At 57.2% G+C, this 21,409-nt stretch overlaps 1 protein-coding gene across 1 annotated transcript in view; it reads right to left on the reverse strand.

Annotated features, from left to right (window-relative positions):
* LOC144817675 (gamma-secretase subunit APH-1A-like) overlaps window positions 1-20,266 on the reverse strand; it is a 121,253-nt gene extending 100,987 nt beyond the window's left edge. Inside the window, exon 1 of the mRNA XM_078674406.1 lies at window positions 19,306-20,266. Within this exon, the coding sequence (XP_078530532.1) occupies window positions 19,306-19,418 (113 nt within the window). The 5' untranslated portion in view covers window positions 19,419-20,266. The remainder of the gene's footprint in view (window positions 1-19,305) is intronic.
* Between the last annotated feature and the right edge of the window lie 1,143 nt (window positions 20,267-21,409).

Consider the following 21,409-nt stretch of genomic DNA (forward strand, 5'->3'; position numbering starts at 1 on the left):
CTTCAGGCAGCCAGAAGGCTAACGCCAGGTGTGCCAGGGCAGCTTGGGCACAGAAGGGATGCTCCAATTACCAACCCACAATGCTAATTCTGGGGGTCACAGTTCTTACTTTATGAATAGTTGTCTATGTCTGGGAAACAGGCGACGATGCACACCTGGAGCTCCTCCCCTAGACCTCCAAATACCCGACCTTTCACCCCGTGATCCCTCACTTCAAGCATTGCCACACTGGTAGAAGACACAGACAGGGAGGAGGGAGGGGCGTGGCTGATTTCCACGGCGAACACGCCACGGCCTGGAGATCGAAGGGTTCTGCCCAATACTGCCCGATGGGGCAGCTCTTCGAAAAGAAACTCCCTTAGATTTGGAAGCAAATGTAGCTCTCCGGACACAAGACTAACTGGTCTACCCCTCCAGGAGTAGAATTTATAGGAACCCCTTCCGGGTTGGATTTACCACCGGAACCGAGAGACTACTTGAAACTGACCTCAGCCCTGAAGAAGCCCTGGGGTAATCCCCTGCAACAGCGACGAAACACGTGTTGGCTAAGAAGGCTTAAAGATCTTGAATTAAAGACACCTGAAAATATAACAACAAGAATCACTGTGATATTTAATGCAACTTCATGCGTTGACTTTTGAACATGTGCAGAGGATCTGTATATATAGTAGAGTGGTCTGCTGGCCACACGTGTGGGGATCTGGTGGTTTTTCCCTACCCTATGCACCGTGCCAGATTACCTGCCTTAACGGATTTGTACTTCTGATAGAGCTTAGAGCGCTATTTACCTATTGCTGACCACCGACTCTATAACGTACTTTATGAAAAGTTGTCTATATCTGGTCAAACAGGCGGCAGTGCAAGCACCAGAAGTTTAGCGCACACCTGGCGTTCCTCCCGCAGACCTCCAAATACCCGACCTTTCACCCCATAATCCCTGGCTGGACTGCAAGCATTGCCACACTGGTAGAAGACACAGACAGGAACGAGGGGCGTGGCCGGTGCTTAACTTACACACAAACACAGGTGCTGGTCCCAAAAATGTGTCTGAAGAGGTGGTGTGAGCGGAAGGGAAGGCAGGCCTGCGACCCCCTCTTCCAGGTGCCCCCCAAACTCCATATACAGTTCAGGCCCAGAGAGAACAGTCAAGTCTAGTTCATAGAAACAGAAGAAGGATCCCCTGCACCGTGAAATGATGAAGGTATGGGTCGCCATTCGATTTCTACTTCCACTGAAAATAAAAGAAGGACTAATCTGTCCCCCTATTATGTTATGCTGCAGAAGAGTAGAGGGAGTGAGAAAGAGTCCTGGTCCACTGAAATTAGCACCAGAGGTGACCACCAGCAAGCACCTGCACAAATTAACCACCAGCTGTGAGTCTGTGACGAGGAAGAGCAGGACTTCGAGGATGAACCAAGACATTGAACGGCATCTCCTCACCTGCAATACATGATAACACATGCGTTTATGAACTACAGAGGACACCTTAGATACACTATCTAGAACCAGCTACACCCCCGACGAAGGAAGAAACTTCCAAAGAGGATCAATGTGCAGGAATCGACAATGGATAGAAACAGACCAAACCAGGACTCCATCGAGCTGCCCAGCAGAGACGCGGGCCCATCACGGAGCAGCGCAGACATTGGCTACAAGGAAAACTTCGAAAAGAAGCACTCAGACGCAAAGCTCCAGTGTCAGTGCTCAACGAGTTAAATAAAAATAAAAAATACCTCAACTGACTAAAGTTTTTAGGTTGAGCCCCACCCTCTGGTTTGCCAACATCATCTTGGGGAGATTCACAAGGCTTCCCTGGGAATGCACTCCGCCCGCTGCGTAACATTGGCTTCATGGTTTGTGACTGACACGTGCTTGCTTTCTATTCGCTGGCTTCATTTGTCCAGCTCGAGTTTGTTCCTCCCGTAGAGCATACCCTGTTTACTGTATCCTTCCACCACTGCTCGATTTCTGTAAACAGACCTTCCAATCCTGTTCTCACCTCGTCACATTTGCTGTGGGTTCAAAGGCAGAGGTCAAATGTCAGGCTCTGCCTTTTGAGGGAGCTTGGTGTTTACTTTTCTTTCTCTGACTGCAAGTGAGAGGATTTATTGGACGATCTTGCTGGATATTGGGTTGGGGGTTGGAAAGGTTTTTTTTTCTAGCACACAATAACATTTAAATGAACTGTGCATGTATTTCAGAATTGTGTGGCATTGTGTGGAGTAAAGTGGAACTGTACAACAGTGTGGCGTGGAATTGTAGGGAGTAGAGTGGAGTGGCATTGCGTGGCGTGCACACAAATCCCTGTGGTCCTCTCGTTCTCCCGTCACAAACGGTCCTGCCCGACGAGCTTCATACTATGCAGTGAGTGCTTCGTGCTGCGCGGCGGAGTCTGCAGGGCTGAGCCGCCGGCAGTCGAGAGCTTGAGACACAGGCGAAGAGGCAAGCCGGTCAGAATGTAACAAAACTACCACTACCACTGGAGTTCACACAAGCACGGGAGCAGATTATCTGGGACCCTGAGAGAAATAAAATTAAAACACACGTCTGCAGGAACAAAAATGACAATTGACCTGCAGTTTACTTTGAAGGATTAACACAAGGCCTTGCAGCAAAACTCTTACAATGGACCAACATTTCCTTCCATCACTTACAACCTTCTGACAGCAATGCAGAGTTCCTGAAGCCATGGGGTGGAGGCGGTAATGGTGGAGGGGAACAATGGGGGCAGAGACTGCAGAAGCAGCACGAGGGAGGGTGTGGAGATGGACGTGAAAGTAGTGTGAATGACAGGATGTGGCGTTACCAGTGCTTAATTTGAACTGGTGCGTAGCGGTGCTCTGCACCAGCAGTAAATTATCAACACTGGTACCTGTGACAGCCACATGGTGGTGGTGATGTCTTATTTATAGATAGTAAAAGACAACAGGAGTATGACCCATATACCAGGTTGGGATCAGGGTAGAAGGATAAAATAAACAAACAATATCCCACAAGGTATTAATGTGTAGACAGTTAAGTATGTATGCCAAAGGCATTACTAGCAAGGAAAGAGAGAGACTCAATTAGTTTTTTGAATGTGTTTTTAGCATCATGTATTAAAGGTATAAACAAGAAATACAGTTTATAGCAGCACTGCATTGAAATAAATCGAAAAACAACCCGAATGGTACTCGGTGCCCAGCGTGTACATGTGACACAAGGTGGCGACGCAAGTGACAATGGTGCACAGAGTGAACGGCGCAAGTGGTGTGAGTGGAATAATATATACAGTGTGATGATAGAAAGCAATGGCTCTAAATTATAATTCAATCCGATTAGGTACAATTTACAAATGACAATTAAAGCGAGCCACTGCGGGGAGTTGAATTGTCATAACTGTGGGAGTGAGATGGTTGGTAGTTGTGTTTTTTATTGAAAGTGATGTTGCTGGCACCTCCTGAAGAGGTCCCTGGCACGTATTTTTATTTATTTTACAAATTAAGCACTGCAGCCAGAGCTGATGACTTTGAAACTGGGGACCCAGGTTCGAGTCTCAGCGTCAGCGCAACATCCTGAGATCCTGGGAAAATCACGGTCCCTAAGGAACATGAATGCGCCGTCTTGTAATGCAACCAGGGAAACGGGGGGAGACTCCTTCAATGCAACCAAGGGAAACGGAGGGAGACGCCTTCAATGCAACCAAGGGAAACGGGGGGAGACTCCGTCAACGCAACCAGGGAAACGGGGGGAGACTCCTTCAATGCAACCAAGGGAAACGGGGGGAGACTCCGTCAACGCAACCAAGGGAAACGGGGGGAGACTCCTTCAATGCAACCAAGGGAAACGGGGGGAGACTCCGTCAACGCAACCAGGGAAACGGGGGGAGACTCCTTCAATGCAACCAAGGGAAACGGGGGGAGACTCCGTCAACGCAACCAAGGGAAACGGGGGGGAGACGCCTTCAATGCAACCAGGGAAACGGGGGGAGACTCCGTCAACGCAACCAAGGGAAACGGGGGGAGACTCCTTCAATGCAACCAGGGAAACGGAGGGAGACTCCTTCAATGCAACCAGGGAAACGGAGGGAGACGCCTTCAACGCAACCAGGGAAACGGGGGGAATACTCCTTCAACGCAACCAGGGAAACGGGGGGGACTCCTTCAATGCAACCAGGGAAACGGGGGGGGGGGGGGAGACTCCTTCAATGCAATCAGGGAAACGGGGGGAGACTCCGTCAATGCAACCAGGGAAACGGGGGGGGGAGACTCCGTCAATGCAACCAGGGAAACGGGGGGAGACTCCGTCAACGCAACCAAGGGAAACGGGGGGAGACTCCTTCAACGCAACCAGGGAAACGGGGGGGGGGAGACTCCTTCAATGCAACCAGGGAAACGGGGGGGGGAGACTCCTTCAATGCAACCAGGGAAACGGGGAGAGACTCCTTCAACGCAACCAGGGAAACGGGGGAGACTCCGTCAACGCAACCAAGGGAAACGGGGGAAACTCCGTCAACGCAACCAAGGGAAACGGGGGGAGACTCCGTCAACGCAACCAGGGAAACGGGGGGAGACTCCGTCAACGCAACCAAGGGAAACGGGGGGAGACTCCGTCAACGCAACCAAGGGAAACGGGGGGAGACTCCTTCAATGCAACCAGGGAAACGGGGGGAGACTCCGTCAACGCAACCAAGGGAAACGGGGGGAGACTCCGTCAACGCAACCAAGGGAAACGGGGGGAGACTCCGTCAACGCAACCAAGGGAAACGGGGGGAGACTCCGTCAACGCAACCAAGGGAAACGGGGGGAGACTCCGTCAACGCAACCAAGGGAAACGGGGGGAGACTCCTTCAATGCAACCAGGGAAACGGGGGGGGGGGGAGACTCCTTCAATGCAACCAGGGAAACGGGGGGGGGAGACTCCTTCAATGCAACCAGGGAAACGGGGGGAGACTCCTTCAATGCAACCAGGGAAACGGGGAGAGACTCCTTCAACGCAACCAGGGAAACGGGGGGAGACTCCGTCAACGCAACCAAGGGAAACGGGGGAGACTCCTTCAATGCAACCAGGGAAACGGAGGGAGACGCCTTCAATGCAACCAGGGAAACGGGGGGGGGGGGGGACTCCTTCAATGCAATCAGGGAAACGGGGGGAGACTCCGTCAATGCAACCAGGGAAACGGGGGGAGACTCCGTCAATGCAACCAGGGAAACGGGGGGGGGAGACTCCGTCAATGCAACCAGGGAAACGGGGGGAGACTCCGTCAACGCAACCAAGGGAAACGGGGGGAGACTCCGTCAACGCAACCAGGGAAACGGGGGGAGACTCCTTCAACGCAACCAGGGAAACGGGGGGGGGGGGGGGAGACTCCTTCAATGCAACCAGGGAAACGGGGGGGGAGACTCCTTCAATGCAACCAGGGAAACGGGGGGGGGAGACTCCTTCAATGCAACCAGGGAAACGGGGAGAGACTCCTTCAACGCAACCAGGGAAACGGGGGGAGACTCCGTCAACGCAACCAAGGGAAACGGGGGAGACTCCGTCAACGCAACCAAGGGAAACGGGGGGAGACTCCGTCAACGCAACCAGGGAAACGGGGGGAGACTCCGTCAACGCAACCAAGGGAAACGGGGGGAGACTCCGTCAACGCAACCAAGGGAAACGGGGGGAGACTCCTTCAATGCAACCAGGGAAACGGGGGGAGACTCCGTCAACGCAACCAAGGGAAACGGGGGGAGACTCCGTCAACGCAACCAAGGGAAACGGGGGGAGACTCCGTCAACGCAACCAAGGGAAACAGGGGGAGACTCCGTCAACGCAACCAAGGGAAACAGGGGGAGACTCCGTCAACGCAACCAAGGGAAACGGGGGGAGACTCCTTCAATGCAACCAGGGAAACGGGGGGGGGGGGGAGACTCCTTCAATGCAACCAGGGAAACGGGGGGGGAGACTCCTTCAATGCAACCAGGGAAACGGGGGGAGACTCCTTCAATGCAACCAGGGAAACGGGGAGAGACTCCTTCAACGCAACCAGGGAAACGGGGGGAGACTCCGTCAACGCAACCAAGGGAAACGGGGGAGACTCCGTCAACGCAACCAAGGGAAACGGGGGGAGACTCCGTCAACGCAACCAAGGGAAACGGGGGGAGACTCCTTCAATGCAACCAGGGAAACGGGGGGGGGAGACTCCTTCAATGCAACCAGGGAAACGGGGGGAGACTCCTTCAATGCAACCAAGGAAACGGGGGGAGACTCCGTCAACGCAACCAAGGGAAACGGGGGGAGACTCCTTCAATGCAACCAGGGAAACGGGGGGGGGAGACTCCTTCAATGCAACCAGGGAAACGGGGGAGACTCCTTCAATGCAACCAGGGAAACGGGGGGAGACTCCATCAACGCAACCAAGGGAAACGGGGGGAGACTCCATCAACGCAACCAGGGAAACGGGGGGAGACTCCGTCAACGCAACCAAGGGAAACGGGGGGAGACGCCTTCAATGCAACCAAGGGAAACGGGGGGAGACGCCTTCAATGCAACCAAGGGAAACGGGGGAGACTCCTTCAACGCAACCAGGGAAACGGGGGAGACTCCTTCAATGCAACCAGAGAAACGGGGGGAGACTCCGTCAATGCAACCGGGGAAACGGGGGGAGACTCCGTCAATGCAACCAGGGAAACGGGGGGAGACTCCGTCAATGCAACCAGGGAAACGGGGGGGAAGACTCCTTCAACGCAACCAGAGAAACGGGGGGAAGACTCCTTTAATGCAACCAGGGAAACGGGGGTAAGACTCCTTCAACGCAACCAGGGAAACGGGGGGAAGACTCCTTCAACGCAACCAGAGAAACAGGGGGGAGACTCCTTCAACGCAACCAGAGAAACGGGGGGAAGACTCCTTCAACGCAACCAGAGAAACGGGGGGAAGACTCCTTCAACGCAACCAGAGAAACGGGGGGAAGACTCCTTCAACGCAACCAGGGAAACGGGGAGGGAAGACTCCTTCAACGCAACCAGGGAAACGGGGAGAGACTCCTTCAACGCAACCAGGGAAAACGGGGGGAGACTCCTTCAATTCAACCAGGGAAACGGGGAGAGACTCCTTCAATGCAACCAGAGAAACGGGGAGAGACTCCTTCAACGCAACCAGGGAAACGGGGAGAGACTCCTTCAACGCAACCAGGGAAACGGGGAGAGACTCCGTCAATGCAACCGGGGAAACGGGGGGAGACTCCGTCAATGCAACCGGGGAAACGGGGGGAGACTCCGTCAATGCAACCAGGGAAACGGGGGGGGAAGACTCCTTCAACGCAACCAGAGAAACAAGGGGAAGACTCCTTCAACGCAACCAGGGAAACGGGGAGGGAAGACTCCTTCAACGCAACCAGGGAAACGGGGAGAGACTCCTTCAACGCAACCAGGGAAACTGGGAGAGACTCCTTCAACGCAACCAGGGAAAACGGGGGGGAGACTCCTTCAATTCAACCAGGGAAACGGGGAGAGACTCCTTCAATGCAACCAGAGAAACGGGGAGAGACTCCTTCAACGCAACCAGGGAAACGGGGAGAGACTCCTTCAACGCAACCAGGGAAACGGGGAGAGACTCCGTCAATGCAACCGGGGAAACGGGGGGAGACTCCGTCAATGCAACCAGGGAAACGGGGGGAGACTCCGTCAATGCAACCAGGGAAACGGGGGGGGAAGACTCCTTCAACGCAACCAGAGAAACAGGGGGAAGACTCCTTCAACGCAACCAGGGAAACGGGGGGGAAGACTCCTTCAACGCAACCAGGGAAACGGGGAGAGACTCCTTCAACGCAACCAGGGAAACGGGAGGAGACTCCTTCAACGCAACCAGGGAAAACGGGAGGAGACTCCTTCAATGCAACCAGGGAAAACGGGGAGAGACTCCTTCAATGCAACCAGGGAAACGGGGAGAGACTCCTTCAACGCAACCAGGGAAACGGGGAGAGACTCCTTCAACGCAACCGGGGAAAAGGGGGGAGACTCCGTCAATGCAACCAGGGAAACGGGGGGAGACTCCGTCAATGCAACCAGGGAAACGGGGGGAGACTCCGTCAATGCAACCAGGGAAACGGGGGGAAGACTCCTTCAACGCAACCAGAGAAACGGGGGGAAGACTCCTTCAACGCAACCAGGGAAACGGGGAGAGACTCCTTCAACGCAACCAGGGAAACGGGGAGAGACTCCTTCAACGCAACCAGGGTAACGGGGAGAGACTCCTTCAACGCAACCAGGGAAAACGGGGGGGAGACTCCTTCAATGCAACCAGGGAAACGGGGAGAGACTTCTTCAATGCAACCAGGGAAACGGGGAGAGACTCCTTCAATGCAACCAGGGAAACGGGGAGAGACTTCTTCAACGCAACCAGGGAAACGGGGGGAGACTCCAGAGCCAACCTTCACGAAGGGATGAAAGAGGTAGCCGAATTGATGAAGAACAGCCGCCTGAAACTGAACTCAGACAAGACGGAAGTCCTCATCCTGGGATCCTCACCCTCCGCCTGGGACAACTCCTGGTGGCCCCCCGCCCTAGGCAGCGCACCCAAACCAACAGACCACACACGCAACCTGGGCTTCATCCTGGACTCCTCCCTCTCCATGAGCAGACAAGTCAACGCCGTCTCCTCGTCGTGCTTCAACATCCTGCGCATGCTACGTAAGATCTTCCGGTGGATCCCCACCGAGACCAGGAAGACGGTCACCCAGGCCCTCGTCACCAGCCGTCTGGACTACGGCAACTCCCTCTACGCCGGAACCACCGCCAAACTCCAGAAAAGATTCCAGCGGATCCAGAACGCCTCAGCACGACTCATCCTGGACATCCCCCGCCGCAGCCACATCTCCGGACACCTGAGAGACCTGCACTGGCTCCCGGTCAACAAGAGAATAACCTTCCGTCTCCTCACCCACGCACACAAAGCCCTACACAACCAAGGCCCAGGATACCTCAAGCCGCCTCAACTTCTACGCTCCCAAACGCCAGCTTCGATCGACCAGCCACGCCCTCGCCGCTGTCCCCCGCATCCGAAGAGCCACCACAGGGGGACGGTCCTTCTCCTACCTCGCCGCCAAGACTTGGAACTCCCTCCCGACCCACCTCCACCTGACCCAGGACCACCTCGCCTTCAGGAAGCAACTCAAGACCTGGCTGTTCGAGCAGTAGCGGACCCCCCTCCCCTAGCGCCTTGAGACCCTCTGGGTGAGTAGTGCGCTATATAAAGGCCATGATTGATTGAACCAGGGAAACGGGGAGAGACTCCGTCAATGCAACCAGGGAAACGGGGGGGAGACTCCGTCAATGCAACCAGGGAAACGGGGGGGAGAACTCCTTCAACGCAACCAGAGAAACGGGGGGAAGACTCCTTCAACGCAACCAGGGAAACGGGGGGGAAGACTCCTTCAACGCAACCAGGGAAACGGGGGGGAAGACTCCTTCAACGCAACCAGGGAAACGGGGGGGGAAGACTCCTTCAACGCAACCAGGGAAACGGGGGGGGGAAGACTCCTTCAACGCAACCAGGGAAACGGGGAGAGACTCCTTCAACGCAACCAGGGAAACGGGGAGAGACTCCTTCAACGCAACCAGGGAAAACGGGGGGAAGACTCCTTCAATGCAAGCCAGGGAAACGGGGGGGAAGACTCCTTCAATGCAACCAAGGGAAACGGGGGAAGACTCCTTCAATGCAAGCCAGGACAATAGGGGGACACTCCTTCAATGCAAACCAGGGAAACGGGGGGGATCCTCCTTCAACGCCACCAGGGAAACGGGGGGAGACTCCTTCAACGCAAGCCAGGGAAACGGGGGGAAGACTCCTTCAACGCAAGCCAGGGAAACGGGGGGAAGACTCCTTCAACGCAAGCCAGGGAAACGGGGGGAAGACTCCTTCAACGCAAGCCAGGGAAACGATGGGGAAGACTCCTTCAATGCAAGCCAGGGAAACGGGGGGAAGACTCCTTCAATGCAAGCTAGGGAAACGGGGGGAAGACTCCTTCAATGCAACCATGGAAACAGGGGGGAAGACTCCTTCAATGCAACCAGGGAAACAGGGGGGAGACTCCTTCAACGCAAGCCAGGGAAACGGGGGGGAAGACTCCTTCAATGCAAGCCAGGACAATGGGGGGACACTCTTCAATGCAAGCCAGGGAAACGGGGGGGGGAGACTCCTTCAATGCAACCAGGGAAACGGGGGGGAAGACTCCTTCAATGCAACCAGGGAAACAGGGGGGAGACTCCTTCAACACAAGCCAGGGAAACAGGGGGAAGACTCCTTCAACGCAAGCCAGGACAATGGGGGGACACTCTTCAATGCAAGCCAGGGAAACGGGGGGGGAGACTCCTTCAATGCAACCAGGGAAACGGGGGGGGAAAGACTCCTTCAATGCAACCAGGGAAACGGGGGGAGACTCCTTCAACACAAGCCAGGGAAACGGGGGGAAGACTCCTTCAATGCAACCAGGGAAACAGGGGGGAGACTCCTTCAACGCAAGCCAGGGAAACGAGGGGAAGACTCCTTCAACGCAAGCCAGGACAATGGGGGGACCCTCCTTCAATGCAAGCCAGGGAAATGGGGGGAGACTCCTTCAATGCAACCAGGGAAACGGGGGGGGAGTCTCCTTCAATGCAACCAGGGAAACGGGGGGAGACTCCTTCAACGCAAGCCAGGGAAACGGGGGGGGAAGACTCCTTGAACGCAAGCCAGGGAAATGGGGGGAGACTCCTTCAACGCAAGCCAGGGAAACGGGGGGAGACTCCTTCAACGCAAGCCAGGGAAACGGGGGGAGACTCCTTCAACGCAAGCCAGGGAAACGGGGGGAGACTCCTTCAACGCAAGCCAGGGAAACGGGGGGAGACTCCTTCAACGCAAGCCAGGGAAACGGGGGGAGACTCCTTCAACGCAAGCCAGGGAAACGGGGGGAGACTCCTTCAACGCAAGCCAGGGAAACGGGGGGAGACTCCTTCAACGCAAGCCAGGGAAACGGGGGGAGACTCCTTCAACGCAAGCCAGGGAAACGGGGGTAGACTCCTTCAACGCAAGCCAAGACAATGGGGGGACACTCCTTCAATGCAAGCCAGGGAAACGGGGGGGGAGACTCCTTCAATGCAACCAGGGAAACGGGGGGGGAAAGACTCCTTCAATGCAACCAGGGAAACGGGGGGAGACTCCTTCAACACAAGCCAGGGAAACGGGGGGAAGACTCCTTCAACGCAAGCCAGGACAATGGGGGGACACTCCTTCAATGCAAGCCAGGGAAACGGGGGGGGGGGGACTCCTTCAATGCAACCAGGGAAACGGGGGGGAAGACTCCTTCAATGCAACCAGGGAAACGGGGGGGAAGACTCCTTCAATGCAACCAGGGAAACGGGGGGAGACTCCTTCAACGCAAGCCAGGGAAACGGGGGGGAAGACTCCTTCAATGCAACCAGGGAAACGGGGGGAGACTCCTTCAATGCAAGCCAGGGAAACGGGGGGGGGGGGACTCCTTCAATGCAAGCCAGGGAAACGGGGGGTAAGACTCCTTCAATGCAAGCCAGGGAAACGGGGGGAAGCCTCCTTCAATGCAACCAGGAAAACGGGGGAGACTCCTTCAATGCAGCCAGGGAAATGGGGGAGACTCCTTCAATGCAGCCAGGGAAACGGGGGAGACTCCTTCAATGCAGCCAGGGAAACGGGGGGAAGACTCCTTTAATGCAACCAAGGGAAACGGGGGGAGACTCCTTCAATGCAAGCCAGGGAAACGGGGGGAAGACTCCTAAAATGCAACCAGGGAAACGGGGGGAAACTCCTTCAACGCAAGCCAGGGAAACGGGGGGAAGACTCCTTCAATGCAACCAGGGAAATGGGGGAGACTCCTTCAATGCAGCCAGGGAAACGGGGGAGACTCCTTCAATGCAGCCAGGGAAACGGGGGGGAAGACTCCTTCAATGCAACCAAGGGAAACGGGGGGAGACTCCTTCAATGGAACCAAGGGAAACGGGGGGGGGGGAGACTCCTTCAATGCAAGCCAGGGAAACGGGGGGGGAGGAAGACTCCTTCAATGCAACCAGGGAAACGTGGGGAAACTCCTTCAACGCAAGCCAGGGAAACGGGGGGGAAGACTCCTTCAATGCAACCAGGGAAACGGGGGGAGACTCCTTCAACGCAAGCCAGGGTACCGGGGGGGGGGGAGACTCCTTCAATGCAGCCAGGGAAACGGGGGGAAGACTCGTTCAATGCAACCAAGGGAAACGGGGGGAGACTCCTTCAATGCAAGCCAGGGACACGGAGGGAGACTCCAAGGGAAACGGGGGAAAGACTCCTTCAATGCAACCATGGAAACAGGGGGAGACTCCTTCAATGCAACCAAGGGAAACGGGGGGAGACTCCTTCAATGCAACCAAGGGAAACGGGGGGAGACTCCTTCAATGCAACCATGGAAACGGAGGGAGACTCCTTCAATGCAACCAAGGGAAACGGGGGGAGACTCCTTAAATGCAACCAAGGGAAACGGGGGGAGTCTCCAAGGGAAACGGGGGGAGACTCCTTCAATGCAAGCCAGGGAAATGGGGGAATAATGCTTCAATGCAAGCCAGGACAATGGGGGGACACTCCTTCAATGCAAGCCAGGGAAACAGGGGGATACTCCTTCAACGCAACCAGGGAAACGGGGGGGAGACTCCTTCAATGCAACCAGGGAAACGGGGGGGAAGACTCCTTCAACGCAAGCCAGGGAAACGGGGGGGAAGACTCCTTCAATGCAACCAGGGAAACGGGGGGAGACTCCTTCAATGCAACCAGGGAAACGGGGGGAGACTCCTTCAATGCAACCAAGGGAAACGGGGAGAGACTCCTTCAATGCAACCAGGGAAACGGGGGAAGACTCCTTCAATGCAACCAGGGGAAGCGGGCGAGACTCCTTCAATGCAACCAAGGGAAACGGGCGAGACTCCTTCAATGCTACCAAGGGAAACGGGCGAGACTCCTTCAATGCTACCAAGGGAAACGGGCGAGACTCCTTCAATGCAGCCAGGGAAACGGGGGGAGACGCCTTCAATGCAACCAAGGAAAATGGGGGGAGACTCCTTCAATGCAACCCTGGAAACGGAGGGAGGCTTCTTCAATGCAAGCCAGGGAAACGGGGGGGGGGGGAGACTCCTTTAATGCAACCAAGAGAAACGGGGAGAGTCTGCAAGGGAAACGGGGGAAAGTCCATCAATGCAACCATGGGAAACGGGGGGAGACTCCTTCAATGCAAGCCAGGAAAATGGGGGGACACTCCTTCAATGCAACCGGGGAGACTCCTTCAACGTAACCAAGGGAAACGGGGAGCGACTCCTTCAATGCAACCAAAGGAAACGGGGAGCGACTCCTTCAATGCAACCAAGGGAAACGGGGGGAGACTCCTTCAATGCAACCAAGGGAAACGGGGAGCGACTCCTTCAATGCAACCAAGGGAAACGGGTAGAGACTCCTTCAATGCAAGCCAGGGAAACGGGGGGCGGGGGACTCCTTCAATGCAAGCCAGGGAAACGGGGGGGAAGATTCCTTCAATGCAAGCCAGGGAAACGGGGGAAGCCTCCTTCAATGCAACCAGGGAAACGGGGGAGACTCCTTCAATGCAGCCAGGGAAATGGGGGAGACTCCTTCAATGCAGCCAGGGAAACGGGGGAGACTCCTTCAATGCAGCCAGGGAAACGGGGGGAAGACTCCTTTAATGCAACCAAGGGAAACGGGGGGAGACTCCTTCAATGCAAGCCAGGGAAACGGGGGAAGACTCCTAAAATGCAACCAGGGAAACGGGGGAAACTCCTTCAACGCAAGCCAGGGAAACGGGGGGAAGACTCCTTCAATGCAACCAGGGAAATGGGGGAGACTCCTTCAATGCAGCCAGGGAAACGGGGGAGACTCCTTCAATGCAGCCAGGGAAATGGGAGAGACTCCTTCAATGCAGCCAGGGAAACGGGGGGAAGACTCCTTCAATGCAACCAAGGGAAACGGGGGAGACTCCTTCAATGGAACCAAGGGAAACGGGGGGAGACTCCTTCAATGCAACCAAGGGAAACGGGGGGAGACTCCTTCAATGCAAGCCAGGGAAACGGGGGGGGAGGAAGACTCCTTCAATGCAACCAGGGAAACGTGGGGAAACTCCTTCAACGCAAGCCAGGGAAACGGGGGGAAGACTCCTTCAATGCAACCAGGGAAACGGGGGAAGACTCCTTCAACGCAAGCAAGGGTACCGGGGGGGGGGGGGGGAAGACTCCTTCAATGCAGCCAGGGAAACGGGGGGAAGACTCGTTCAATGCAACCAAGGGAAACGGGGGGAGACTCCTTCAATGCAAGCCAGGGACACGGAGGGAGACTCCAAGGGAAACGGGGGAAAGACTCCTTCAATGCAACCATGGAAACAGGGGGAGACTCCTTCAATGCAACCAAGGGAAACGGGGGGAGACTCCTTCAATGCAACCAAGGGAAACGGGGGGAGACTCCTTCAATGCAACCATGGAAACGGAGGGAGACTCCTTCAATGCAAGCCAGGGAAATGGGGGGAGACTCCTTAAATGCAACCAAGGGAAACGGGGGGAGTCTCCAAGGGAAACGGGGGGAGACTCCTTCAATGCAAGCCAGGGAAATGGGGGAATAATGCTTCAATGCAAGCCAGGACAATGGGGGGACACTCCTTCAATGCAAGCCAGGGAAACAGGGGGATATTCCTTCAACGCAACCAGGGAAACGGGGGGGGAGACTCCTTCAATGCAACCAGGGAAACGGGGGGGAAGACTCCTTCAACGCAAGCCAGGGAAACGGGGGGGAAGACTCCTTCAATGCAACCAGGGAAACGGGGGGAGACTCCTTCAATGCAACCAGGGAAACGGGGGAGACTCCTTCAATGCAACCAAGGGAAACGGGGAGAGACTCCTTCAATGCAACCAGGGAAACGGGGGAAGACTCCTTCAATGCAACCAGGGGAAGCGGGCGAGACTCCTTCAATGCAACCAAGGGAAACGGGCGAGACTCCTTCAATGCTACCAAGGGAAACGGGCGAGACTCCTTCAATGCAGCCAGGGAAACGGGGGGAGACGCCTTCAATGCAACCAAGGGAAATGGGGGGAGACTCCTTCAATGCAACCCTGGAAACGGAGGGAGGCTTCTTCAATGCAAGCCAGGGAAACGGGGGGGAGACTCCTTTAATGCAACCAAGAGAAACGGGGAGAGTCTGCAAGGGAAACGGGGGAAAGTCCATCAATGCAACCATGGGAAACGGGGGGAGACTCCTTCAATGCAAGCCAGGAAAATGGGGGGACACTCCTTCAATGCAACCGGGGAGACTCCTTCAACGTAACCAAGGGAAACGGGGAGCGACTCCTTCAATGCAACCAAAGGAAACGGGGAGCGACTCCTTCAATGCAACCAAGGGAAACGGGGGGGAGACTCCTTCAATGCAACCAAGGGAAACGGGGGGGAGACTCCTTCAATGCAACCAAGGGAAACGGGGAGCGACTCCTTCAATGCAACCAAGGGAAACGGGTAGAGACTCCTTCAATGCAACCAAGGGAAACGGGTAGAGACTCCTTCAATGCAACCAAGGGAAACGGGTAGAGACTCCTTCAATGCAACCAAGGGAAACGGGGAGAGACTCCTTCAATGCAACCAAGGGAAACGGGGAGAGACTCCTTCAATGCAACCAAGGGCAACGGGGAGCGACTCCTTCAATGCAACCAAGGGAAACGGAGGGAGACTCCTTCAATGCAACCAAGGGAAACGGAGGGAGACTCCTTCAATGCAACCAAGGGAAACGGAGGGAGACTCCTTCAATGCAACCAAGGGAAACGGGGGGAGACTCCTTCAATGCAACCAAGGGAAACGGGGAGCGACTCCTTCAATGCAACCAAGGGAAACGGGGAGAGACTCCTTCAATGCAACCAAGGGAAACGGGGAGAGACTCCTTCAATGCAACCAAGGGAAACGGGGAGAGACTCCTTCAATGCAACCAATGGAAACGGGGGGAGACTCCTACAATACAACCAAGGGAAACGGGGGGGAGACTCCCTCAATGCGGGAAATGGGGTGGTGGGGAGAATCCTTTCAATGCAATCATGGGAATAGAAGGAGACCCCCTTCAAGTTACTAAGAAAGCAGAGGGAGACCCCTTCAGTGAATATAGGGAGTCTGAGGAAGAAACTGAAGGAGACTTATACACTTACCATGCTAGCAACGGGAGTGAGAAAAGCCCCTTACGTGACACTAAAGCACTAAAGTGGTAGGAAGAACCACTTAATTAAGCCAGTAAGACGCCCTACATCTATCTGAGCACGAAAAAATGGGGGAGACCGTCCAAGGGGCCACAGCTGCCGGCAGCTACACCTCCACCCAAACAAATGGGGCAGAAGGTGGCACCGCCCAGGGAAAAGAGACATACTCTAGGCGAGGCTAGAGGGGGAGGGAAACCTCTTCCACGGGGCTGCAGAGACCCTCACCTCCACCACTGCATGCTACAACGGGGAGTGAGAAATACTTGTGTCAGAAGACTTGAGTAAGGGAGACGCTTTCATGCAGTCAAGCAACCAGAGACACACCCTGGGAGAGTCAAGGAGCCCAAACCCATGCTGCCAAGACGAAGAGACCCCCTCCAATCAACCAAGGCCCAAGAGTGACACCTTCCCAGGCAACCAGGGCGAGGGGGACACGCCAACCAGGGTGAGGAGGGACACGCCAACCAGGGCGAGGGGGGACACGCCAACCAGGGCGAGGGGGGACACGCCAACCAGGGTGAGGAGGGACACGCCAACCAGGGTGAGGAGGGACACGCCAACCAGGGTGAGGAGGGACACGCCAACCAGGGAGAGGGGGACACGCCAACCAGGGAGAGGGGGGACACGCCCACGCCAACCAGGCAGAGGGGGGACACGCCCACGCCAACCAGGCAGAGGGGGGACACGCCCACGCCAACCAGGCAGAGGGGGACACGCCAACCAGGCAGAGGGGGGACACGCCAACCAGGGTGAGGAGGGACACGCCAACCAGTGTGAGGGGGGGACACGCCAACCAGTGTGAGGGGGGGACACGCCAACCAGGGAGAGGCAAGACACTTCAACCACGGTGAGTGGGGGACACACCAACCAGGGAGAGGGGGGAGGACACGCCAACCAGGGTGAGTGGGGGACACACCAACCAGGGAGAGGGGGGAGGACACGCCAACCAGGGTGAGTGGGGGACACACCAACCAGGGAGAGGGGGGAGGACACGCCAACCAGGGTGAGGAGGGACACGCCAACCAGGCTGAGGAGGGACACGCCAACCAGGGTGAGGAGGGACACGCAAACCAGGGTGAGGAGGGACACGCAAACCAGAGTGAGGAAGGACACGCAAACCAGGGTGAGGAGGGACACGCCAACCAGGGTGAGGGGGGACACGCCAACAAGGGTGAGGGGGGACACGCCAACAAGGGTGAGGGGGGACACGCCAACAAGGGTGAGGGGGGACACGCCAACAAGGGTGAGGGGACGCCAACAAGGGTGAGGGGGGACACGCCAACAAGGGTGAGGGGGGACACGCCAACAAGGGTGAGGGGGGACACGCCAACAAGGGTGAGGGGGGACACGCCAACAAGGGTGAGGGGGGACACGCCAACAAGGGTGAGGGGGGACACGCCAACAAGGGTGAGGGGGGACACGCCAACAAGGGTGAGGGGGACACGCCAACAAGGGTGAGGGGGGACACGCCAACCAGGGCGAGGGGGGACACGCCAACCAGGGCGAGGGGGGACACGCCAACCAGGGCGAGGGGGGACACGCCAACCAGGGCGAGGGGGGACACGCCAACCAGGGCGAGGGGGGACACGCCAACCAGTGTGAGGAGGGACACGCCAACCAGTGTGAGAGGGGACATGCCAACCAGGGTGAGTGGGGGACACGCCAACCAGGGAGAGGGAGGGACACGCCAACCAGGGAGAGGGAGGGACACGCCAATCAGGGAGAGGGAGGGACACACCAACCAGGGTGAGTGGGGGACACGCCAACCAGGGAGAGGGGGGGACACGCCAACCAGGGAAAGGGGGGGGGGGGGGACACGCCAACCAGGGAAAGGGGGGGGACACGCCAACCAGGGTGAGGGACACAGCGACAGCAACAAGGGTGAGGGGGGCACACAGCGACAAGGGTGAGGGGGCACACAGCGACAAGGGAGAGGGGGCACACAGCGACAAGGGAGAGGGGGCACACAGCATCCAGGCTGAGGGGGCGCACAACATCCAGGCTGAGGGGGCACACAACATCCAGGCTGAGGGGGCACACAGCATCCAGGCTGAGGGGGCACACAGCATCCAGGCTGAGGGGGCACACAGCATCCAGGCTGAGGGGGCACACAGCATCCAGGCTGAGGGGGCACACAGCATCCAGGCTGAGGGGGCACACAGCATCCAGGCTGAGGGGGCACACAACATCCAGGCTGAGGGGGCACACAACATCCAGGCTGAGGGGGCACACAGCATCCAGGCTGGGGGGCACACAGCATCCAGACTGAGGGGGCACACAACATCCAGGCTGGGGGGCACACAGCGACAAGGGTGAGTGGGCACACAGCGACAAGGGTGAGTGGGCACACAGCGACAAGGGTGAGTGGGCACACAGCAGCCAGGCTAAGGGGGCACACAGCATCCAGGCTGAGGGGGGACACAGCATCCAGGCTGAGGGGGCACACAGCATCCAGGCTGAGGGGGCACACAGCATCCAGGCTGAGGGGGCACACAGCATCCAGGCTGAGGGGGCACACAGCAGCCAGGCTGAGGGGGCACACAGCAGCCAGGCTGAGGGGGCACACAGCAGCCAGGCTGAGGGAGCACACAGCATCCAGGCTAAGGGGGCACACAGCATCCAGGGTGAGGGGGCACACAGCGACAAGGGTGAGTGGGCACACAGCGACAAGGGTGAGTGGGCACACAGCATCCAGGCTGAGGGGGCACACAGCATCCAGGCTAAGGGGGCACACAGCGACAAGGGTGAGGGGGCACACAGCGACAAGGGTGAGGGGGCACACAGCGACAAGGGTGAGTGGGCACACAGCATCCAGGCTGAGGGGGCACACAGCATCCAGGCTAAGGGGGCACACAACATCCAGACTGAGGGGTGGGGGACACAGCAACCTGGCTGAGGGACAAGGATGGGGGACACGTCAGAGTGCGGGACACACTACTTTCCATATATTGTGAGTCTATAACACAAATTCAGACACTTTGTGATCATTCTTATTTAGTCCCATCAGGTCGGTGCAGCTGGGCGCTAGCACAGACTCGAGGCGCTATGGAGGATGAACACAGGGCCTCTTGGCACTTACCCTGCCACGAGGATGATGACGCGGAGGGGGTCCCGGACCACCGTGAAGAGGAAGAGGCCGAGGGCCGGCCCGAAGGCGATGAAGGCGCAGCCGAAGAAGACGGGGAGGGTCATGGCCAAGGCTTCGGGGGTCACAGGAGTGGCGGCTTCAGGGCGCTTCTAGCACCCCCGGGGCGTCTCTCACAGCCCTTTCAGGTGCTGGTCACAGTGCCTCCATCGTGGGCCCCTAATAGTCCCTCCCTTGTGTGTCCCTCACAGTCCCTCCCACAGCCCCCTGGATGCCCCCCTCTCCCTGTGTCCCCTCACATTCTCCCCAGCTCCCTCGCTCTCTCTACCTCTTTGAATCCTCTAAGCGCCTCGAGGCGATTCCGTTCGCAGCGATGCGCTAGATAGAGTTCTCCCCTCCCTGTGGCCCTTGTTTCCAATGGCCCCCTCTCCCCCCTTGCTGTGGCCCCCTTCTGTCTGTCCAGCGCCTCTCCACCCCTCACTCACCTCGCAGCGCTCTCACACTGTGCTCCTCCCTCCCTCTTACCCCTGGTTCTTAGGGTCCCCTCTCCCTCTCCTTTGCTCTGGCCCCTCTCCCTCTCTCTCCCCCTCTGTCCAGCGCCTCTCCACCCCTCACTCTCCTCGCAGCGCTCTCACACTGTGCTCCTCCCTCCCTCTTACCCCTGGTTCTTAGGGTCCCCTCTCCCTCTCCTTTGCTCTGGCCCCTCTCCCTCTCTCTCCCCCTCTGTCCAGCGCCTCTCCACCCCTCACTCTCCTCGCAGCGCTCCTTCGTACCTTGCTCCTCTGATCTCTCTTCCTCTCTCTCCCTCATCTGTTGTGGCCCTCCTCCTCTGGCCCCTGATTCTTAGGGTTCCCTCTCCTTTGCTGTGGCCCCCTTCCTCTCTCTTGCTCTCTCTCTCTCTCTCTTGCTCTCTCTCTCTCTCTCTCTCTCTTGCTCTCGCTCTCCTCCTCCCTCTGTCCAGCGCCTCTGCTGCCCTCACTCTCCTCGCAGCGCTCCCTCCCTCTGCCCCCCCTGCTCTCCAGACACTTCCGGGTGTCTCGTGCTCTGTCTGTTACATCACATCCAGCCTCGCTCACAAGGCTTAAAAGGGCGATCTCTGTGGGCCCCGCAGCGGTGATCCTCCACAAGCAAACCCTAGACTAAGTTACCTCCGCACACCACTGTCTTGGACGTTCCCCTGGGCGCACAAAGCATTCTGGGAGATGTAGTCACAGTTCATTCAAAACTGAACAGATGGAACTAAAACACATGAAACAAGGGTTTGATAAAAAATGACATGACACGAACATGGTGTCTCTAATCCTATTGAAAGCCTCATTGACACCTTCAGACCCCCCCCCATTCCCCCCCACGCACAGAAATCCAACTGACCTTGATGGGGAAAGGATGGTTCATTTCACACTAAACTATGGCCACACTGGACTGGAAACAAGCATCCTGGGACCGGTTTCGGGGTGTCACCCGTCTTCAGCCAGGATAGCTTTTGTCACCCCCAGTGGGATGGGTATGCTCAGAGGTGGGTCCTGGGCTTCACCCCCAGTGGGATGGGTATGCTCAGACGTGGGTCCTGGGCTTCACCCCCAGTGGGATGGGTATGCTCAGACGTGGGTCCTGGGCTTCACCCCCAGTGGGATGGGTATGCTCAGACGTGGGTCCTGGGCTTCACCCCCAGTGGGATGGGTATGCTCAGACGTGGGTCCTAGGCTTCACCCCCAGTGGGACGGGTATGCTCAGATGTGGGTCCTGGGCTTCACCCCCAGTGGGATGGGTATGCTCAGTGTTGGAAAGGCGACCCCAGGGGAGACAGAAGGTGTCTGACTGTCCGCCCCGAGTCCCACCTCTCTCTGTGGAATAGGCCGAGCGCCGTAGGGAGGCCTCCTTGGCGAGGCTCCTCTCCTACAATCGTAACAGCAGGGTAATCACACTACTTACAGATAGACACTACACAGGAAGGATATTCACAAGAATCTTTATGTAAGTAATCAAAGCAAGTTCTTGGCAGGGTAGCGGCAAGGATCGAGGGATCCGTAAGGTCGTGGTCTCGGGGAAAGGGGGTAGCGGGACAGTCTTGGCACCCACTGGTGCGTGGATAGTTCAA

Source organism: Lissotriton helveticus, chromosome 2_1 (assembly GCF_964261635.1).
Source record: "Lissotriton helveticus chromosome 2_1, aLisHel1.1, whole genome shotgun sequence".
NCBI lineage: Eukaryota > Metazoa > Chordata > Amphibia > Caudata > Salamandridae > Lissotriton > Lissotriton helveticus.